General features: G+C 33.3%; 1 protein-coding gene across 1 annotated transcript; it reads right to left on the bottom strand.

Annotated features, from left to right (window-relative positions):
* On the bottom strand, positions 1-3,584 carry LOC21408316. Its single transcript, XM_024167318.1, has 8 exons — positions 3,069-3,584; positions 1,985-2,122; positions 1,819-1,887; positions 1,664-1,735; positions 1,191-1,273; positions 979-1,110; positions 365-578; positions 1-232 (listed from the first exon to the last, which is right to left on the bottom strand). Exons 1-8 carry the CDS (start codon positions 3,474-3,476, stop codon positions 188-190), a joined length of 1,161 nt encoding a protein of 386 aa, XP_024023086.1. The 5' UTR covers positions 3,477-3,584; the 3' UTR covers positions 1-187.
* Positions 3,585-8,231: the final 4,647 nt, after the last annotated feature.

Genomic DNA, 8,231 nt, shown 5'->3' with positions numbered 1-8,231 from the left:
ATTTCTTTTTAACCCCAAACGGAAATTTCATCTGTGCGTAGCTTTGTACAACAAGCTAGTGTGGTTTTCTTCTGAGGTAAGATCAAAATGAATTAATCCATTTGATTACAAACCGCAAAACAACTCTTAAATCAACTTCTGTAAGGCAGAGAAGTAAAGCCAGTCGCTAAAATGCCTTTGGTACAGGCTAGTCCAGTGTAAACTCCTCGAGCCATATTAGCACTTCATTCCTCTATAATCCAAAGGAAAGATTGTTAGTAATTTGAAATGAAACTGCAAACATATATTAGTTTCAGCATCTATTAAAATAATGTATTATATGGAGGTAATAGTTATGAGCTTGAAGAGAACTAACAGAACATACCATTACGAAGCTCCGTGTTCGACCTGGATCGTTGTAACGAGCAAGCAAACAGCCTTTCCTTGGTTTTAGACCATCTCTGAGAAGACTTGACCGGAGAACTTTCATTTTTTCTAAGACAACATCCTCAGTAGGCTTTCCACTGAACTTTAGTACAGCAGCGGTTCCTCCTTCCACCTTTCGCAGGCTTATCGTGTCCTTTTCGGGATCTGGTAAACTGGTCATTGATATGAATCTATTAATCAGCCACTCATAATGAATGGAGTTTGAAAGTAATAGGTTAATTAAGCACACATATACAACTCCGAATGGATAAACTACCGATGTAGGACCAAGAAAGGAAATAGAGAAATAAAAATTCTTGGGATTAGAGACACTAAGGGATATCAAACAAGACGATTGTACATAAAAAACAAGAACTCAAGAGGAGGAAAACCAGAAATCTGAATGTTCATTCATCAACCACAACTAAATTCAAATTGCAATCACTAAGTACGTATTTAGAGATGAACATGACCACAGTTTGATACTAAACGTAACTAAACCGTAATCTCCATCAACTACTCTCTAATATCTCCCAATTTACTATGCTAGAGCCTAATAAAGGAGAGCTTCACCTGTTCATATCTTTGTCTAGTGGGAGCACTACTTGGATGGAGACATTGGACTGTTCAGAATTGGATGCTTCAGTGAAGACAGGAGTTGTCATTGGTATCTTCTCCATCTTAGAATTCTTTCCAAAAATATACCTGCTCAAATAGTACCTATTAAAAATATCATCCAAACAAACAAAAATGGTGCACATAAAAAATCTTGCAGATATACTAACCCAGTGACATCATTGAAGCCAGCAGAGCCTGACAACTTATCTGCGCTTCCTTCTACAACTATAAAGGGTTCATACTTTCTCACCTGTGAAAGCAATCAAAGAACGCTAAAGCCATATAATTAGACCAGAAAAGACAAACAATCTTGAAGCCAATTAATATAGTAATCCGCATATTCATGTGGCAGGGTGATCGTTTATTCTATTGTATGCAATGAATTTCCTGTGTCTTGATATTAACTAGCACGTACTACATACACATGTTACCTCAACTAAAACAGATCATTACCTGTTTCAAATCAGTTTTTCTGATAATTATTGCGCAAATGATTCCGTCTTATAGTCTTATAAAAGCAAAAATAGATTCCGTCTTCTTAAACATAGACTCATTCTTTGAACAAATGATTCTAAATCTTAGAAAGGACAAAAGTTTACTAAGTGATAGAACAATATTTGTAAGAAGGATGGTAGCGGACCTCATAATTTGCCGCTCTTTTCAATATCTGGTATTTCGGTGTTCCCAACTCTGGAGTTTTGTAAATCCGCAGCTACACAAAATAAAGAACTAGAAGTTAGTGGGGCTCAAAATTTTAGCATCCAACTGATGGTATTCTAAATAAAGAGGCAATACCTGCTTAAATACATCCCACAAACCTTCCAAAGAGAAATAGTCATTGTTCTTTATAGAGTCCCAAAAGTCCTACACATCAAGGGACAACAACCAATTACTAGTGAGTTTGACATAAAATGAACGTCCAAATTATGTCTCTCACTTTGGAGAGACATTGGGATCTTACCACGTGGCTGCAAAATTTCCCTGTCTCTGGGTTGATGCCCATCACAGAGGTTCCTGTGAACACCAGCTCTGGTTTCCATGGCAAAAGCAAGAACTTCATAACCATAGTCCATCTTGTTGTTATCTCATATGGACCTGTCTATATCAACTCAATCAGTCACATAAACTAAAAATGGAAATGTAGCATGTGTCTAGTGTTATGATACATCAACCAATCATTAGAAGCCTAATAAGTGTTATGGATCAAAATCCCTAATCATTTAATAACTACAGCAATAATCTGAAAGAAACACAAGCAAGCATGCGCACTAGCTAATACAGTGGTCACCCTGTGAGAGTTACCTTCACTTTCAGCCGATGCAAGTTTCCAAGATTTCAAGGAAATCACACCCCTCACATTTCTTCAACTTATATTCTCTCTCTAATCTACTTTCTAGAACTGTTTCTCTACTTAATAGTTACAAGGTCGGTCCTCGTGATAACTCCGTGGCAAGCTCCACACAACCAACAAAGAGGGTAATGATTATGAAACTCAAGTGCGGTCGCCAACAAGTAACTACCTTGACACAATTAAAGGCAACACTAAAATTTTTTTTTTTTTTTTTTTTTTTTTAAATTTAGACGCCTGTTGGTGTACTAAACAGAGCACAGGTCCATAATTTATCAACTTCAACCGCAATGCATTAGATAATAGAATAGTACTCTAAAATATACTTAAAACCCATATGTCAATAGACTTGAGCTACATATATTTCTTTCAACTGGGTCAATACACAGGAAACCATGTAAGTGGAGTATTTTTAGACATAGCAATATCATTAAGATAATTACTATAAACCATTTTATGATATAAGCATGAATATCAATGTAAGTTTTGTTATACCTAAAATATTTTAAAACAAAATTGTTGTATTTTAACTCTACTCTCATAAAATTTTCATGTAATGTAATTTTACAATTTTTTTTTTTAAGTATCAACTACAGGTCCTTTGATTCTAATTCATTGAGAGGAGAAATTTTTAAATTCAAATCTTTGTGAGATAATGATTCATGGGTCTCAAACAAAATATAGCAATTACACAAACCTGTTTGACCCAGTGCAAAAGGAAGTCAGGCCTGAAGAGTATCTTCAAAAGGGAAATATTAAACAGATACCCACTTATGGAATCATGCTTAGTGATTGGGTCCCGGAACTTCACTCGGTCATCATAGGCCGTCCGATCAATCCCCTGATCATCAAAGAGGTGAGGTAGATCCTCGTACAAGAAATCCACTAGCCGTTGCACGTCGACCGTTGATTTTGCAGCTGGGCTCTGTTCCACCAGGCTTAGTCTCACGACCCATTTGGAGACGTGGGCAGTGTGGTAATTTTGGGAAAGCCTCAGAGTTCTCTTGGACGGTGGGAACGGAAAGTCGGCGGTTTGACGTCGGAGAGTGACGTGTACGGCGGCGCTGGGCCGGAAAATTTGGTGGCTGAGTTGTGTCGTCGCCATTGTTTTGTTGAGGTAAAATGGTGATTCGGCAAAAATCGATTTCGCGCGTGCAAGTTTGCTCTTTTTTTTTTTTTTTTTTTTGGACTTTGAAGCTTAACCAGAAAAATAATCGGTTGGCATTCATTTGAGAAAAACACACTTTATTTATTTATTAATTAGTTAATTTATTATGTGGCTGCCTGTTGGGACGTGTATGCAGCATGCTGTGGACCACGAAAGCAGTCGTCCAGATGAGAAGCACTTGGCGTTTTCACTCGTGAAGTTTGAGGGTGTCAAATGTCACATTAAACAGGACAATTCATAGTTAAATATCGGTAGTATACATTTTTAACTGTTTGATCTATTCAATATTATATAAAATAAAAGGATATGCAAAATTGATAGTTTTAATTCGATGCTAATCTAACACATATGAAAACAGAAACCTATTAATTGTTAATATTTTTTTAGATCCTATCATAGAAATTTCCTAAATATATGTCCACATATTTTCACTCAAATCTTTTTTTTTTTTTTTTTTTGTAAGAAAAGAATGTTTGACAATATACACATATGAGTCATGTACTGTGTCAAAGATTCTCTAAAGAATACCCGATGATTTTTATTTTGATTTGAAAACTTTTAAAAGGAAATGACTCGATATCAATAAGCAAGATTGGTTAGCGATTTGGTTGTCAAATAGAAGATGGTAGATTTCTTTATTACGAAATAATAATTAGTGGCTCAAAGAATGTTTGAGAAGATGATATTAAAAAAGATTAAAAGAAAATTATTTGGACAAAAAGTTATTTGTGACTCGGCATGAGGTCAAAGTATTACTCCATATATTATTGAATCAATTACTTTTAAGTTGGGATTCTTCTAAGAAAGTTGTGTTCTGTGGCAAGCATTTAGCAAAATATGAAAAGTGCCAAACTGACTATAATTCATTGGATAATTTGATGTGAATCTAATTAGCCATTATTGAACCGTGAATATTTTTTGAAATATGATTTGAAGGATAAAATATGAATATGTATGATTATAAAACGTAATTGACAATGGAACTAGATTAGACTTTGTACCAAGTATATTTATTAGCATGTTGTCCAAGCATTATATCAGAGGTCATCAGTAATTTGTCAAACGTAGAGAATTGACAACAAAATAAGAGTAATTACTCGTAATATAAATCCTTGTTTTATTATATAAATTAGCTTTTGTTTTTAGCACGATACAAACAGTACTATTCTTCTTTGAGTTTTATTTGAATTTACTAATTAAATTAGTTATCTGTCTGTGCCGTGTTTTCTATAATGGAGATATGTGTGTGAATTGATATTTCATATCGCTTTTTATGCTTTAATTTTAGATATAATTTTCATTTTAAAAAACAAAAATAAATGAAATGGACTCATTTTTCAAAATAAAAAAGTCATTGCTGCATTGCTTTATTTTGATTGCTTTTGTGACATCTAAATTTCACAGGAAAAAAGGATTATTAGCTCCCAAGATTACAAAAGTTGGATGGTCTCCCAAGCAGATCTCATGCTCAAAAATATAATAATAATAATCATAACAAAAATAATTGAGCAATGATATGACATATTTATGCACTCTTTAAAACTCTTAAAATATATTCTCTTGAACTTATCTTGGTCTTAGTGTAGTGTTGGCCAATCAATCATAGTGGGCCATCATCATAACTATCATCATCATAAACATAGTATCCGAATAACTGTATTAGGTCTCGTTCACTCCGCGGATACGAGTGTGACTTCTTAGATTGTCACACACACATCAATAGCCCCAAAATGGGAACCTGCCCCTCTTGGCCAAAAGGGTACCTCACCCAGCACAGTAACATCATAAACTGTTGATCATAAATCTGGGTGCCCACTACTTCTTTCCCACTACTTCTTTCATGCTTCAAACACATACTTAAAATAAAATTTCGTTAAATAACCTTGAAGCTAAAGCATCTCTTTAAAAAAATTTTTTTTTTTGAACTTATTACGTTTTTTTTTAAACGACTACTCAAGCATATGATCTACATGGTCATATGTCATAAATTGCGAAAATAAAATCAAATTGTGAAAATAAAAGTATCAGTAAGCTTAACTATTCAAATATAAATCGAGTCATACATATAAATGATATATACTTACCTCGTTTCCTTAGCTAATCAATTAATTGCTTGCAAGTGGATAGGTCCCTTTGCGGTTCCCGACTCAAGCGCCCCAACAATTTTGAATAATGAGAAATTATGATTAAAAAAAATGTAGTAACCATTATTTTTTTTCTCTGTTATATGCATGAGACATAAAAAATAAAAAAAACTATCAATTTGTCCTCTATCCAACCTTGTGTATATTCAAAATTTTAAAAAAGAAATCCATAAATTGATAAACTTTAAAATTTACAGGAAATATATACACATATATGAGCAACAATTAAGAAAAATCAGAATATGAAACTTTATTTTAGATTGGTAAATAAAATTCTAGGAACCAGAGTTGCACTCACATTTGAAGGAACAAATTATAGAACGTTAATCAAACAAAATTTGTACATATATATGTATGTTTATATATATATATATATATATATCTATATCTATCTGTGTGTGTATTTTTCTGTGAACCTACTCATAAGATTAGAAGCTTACCGGAATGAAAGAGTCAACCACAATTTTGTTTTTGTGTACTAACAATTTTTGAAATTCTGATATGATATAAAGGACATTGGATATTTTTACGTAAAGCTTATCGTGGTAGAGATGGAATGGAGTTGATATAGGATTTGATGAGGAGGTTTGAAGCGGTGCTCTAGGATTTGAAGAGTCTATTAAAAAGAGTTTTGAAAAACTAATAAATATATGTTCACTTATAAAAGCGTGTACGTAGAATAATATTTAAACTATGCTTGACAAGTAGCATGCATGGGAAAATGCATGTGGCATGCAGAGAGTCTAAATATATATCTAGAGATGAAGCGGAAAATTTCCGAATACTGGATTCACTACAAGAATTTGAATTTTTTGTTACCAAAAATTCGGTAACTAAAAGTCCTGTTTTTGGTAGCAAAATGTTTTTGTTACCAAAAAAGTTTGGTAGCAAAAAGTGGGCAGCAGAAAGTATTAGTTACCAAATTTTTGGTAGCAAATAGTTGTTGCTACCAAAAAAATTTTTGGTAACAAAATGTATTTGGTAGCAAAATATATGATATTCGGGGACCAAAAATTTCGGCAGCAAAAGGTTTTTGGTAGCAAAAAGTATCAGCTTTCTGCTACCAAAAATTTTGGTAGCAAAATATATTTGGTAGCAAAAAGTGTGACCTTTCTGCTACCAAATATATTTGGTAGCAAAACGTGTGAGGTTTTTGCTACCAAAATTTCGGTAGCAAAAGGTTTTTGGTAGCAAAAAATGTGAGCTTTCTGCTACCAAAATTTTGGTAGCAAAATCTATTTGGTAGCAAAAAGTATGAAATTTTTGCTACCAAAATTTCGGTAGCAAAAGGTATTTGGTAGCAAAAAATGCGAGCTTTCTGCTACCAAAATCTTGGTAACCAAATATATTTGGTAGCAAAAGGCATGAACTTTCTGCTACCAAAATTTTGGTAGCAAAATATATTTGGTAGCAAAAAGTGTGAGCTTTCTGCTACCAAAATTTTGGTAACAAAATATATTTGGTAGCAAAACAATCAAGTACCAAATATTTAGTAGCAAATAGACAGATTTATATACCTGTATTTTTTAAAAAAAAATATATAAATAAAATAGCAAATATTAATTTAAAAATCTCTAAATATTTCAATACATATTAGAGTCCAAACAAAATACTAAAATAGTCATACTTAAACAAACTCAAACATTTATGTAAATATTGTACTAATAAAATCTTAATATTACAAAAATGAAACACTCTAACAAATTGAGGCCGGTGGTGGCGGTGGCGGAGGATGTTCTATTCTTGAGACGGAAGGTCTAGGATGATCGGACGGCGGATTTATTTGTTGAAGTAGCTTTTGAATAAGCTTATGTTGTTGCTTCATTAGGATTTACATATCCGACATACGACGTTTATTTTCTGAACTTCATTTTCAAGTTTTTCATATCCTAAACCTCTAGATTTGCGACCTTGTGGCGCTTTTCTTAGTACAGGACCTATGCCACGCTTGGAACCATATTTTTCATACCTCTTACTTGTCAAAACTTGAGAGTAAATTTCTTCCTCTACATCAGAGTCAAGTTCTTACCCATCTAGTGCTTCACTTAAACGAGCATCGCGGATCTTGATCATTTGTTCCTGCATTAGGCAAAGTGTTATAAACTTTCAAATTAGAGTAAAAAAAATATAAAATCAAACAAAATGATAAAGTGTTTAGTAATTCTTACATAATCTTCCTTTGCTCTCTCAGTTGTCCATCCCCGTGATTCGCTCCAATGAGTGTTCTTGAATACCTCAAAATACCTTCCCGAAGCATTTGAGTCAGAACTTGAATGTGTGTTCTACATAGAAATCATTATTTGTTAGTTAGTTAAAAAGAAAAAAGAAATTATGGTTTCAAGTGGTAGTATACTTAAGTGAGTGCAAGTTAATTACATGGACTTCCTCCAAATGTTGAACTATAGATCTTGAGCCACCCAAATAACCTGCTGGCTTTTTGGAATGATTTTCCGCAGCAACCTGTGCTTTTTTCTATATAAATGAAAAAAGAAACATTTAAATGCATTAAAATATAATAGAAATTTCGACATCATCTCCCCTATAATTT

The sequence above is a fragment of the Morus notabilis genome, unplaced genomic scaffold, assembly GCF_000414095.1.
Source record: "Morus notabilis unplaced genomic scaffold, ASM41409v2 Scaffold100, whole genome shotgun sequence".
NCBI lineage: Eukaryota > Viridiplantae > Streptophyta > Magnoliopsida > Rosales > Moraceae > Morus > Morus notabilis.
The sequence above is the reverse complement of the archived record's forward strand: the minus strand, read 5'-3'. Positions and strand labels throughout refer to the sequence as shown.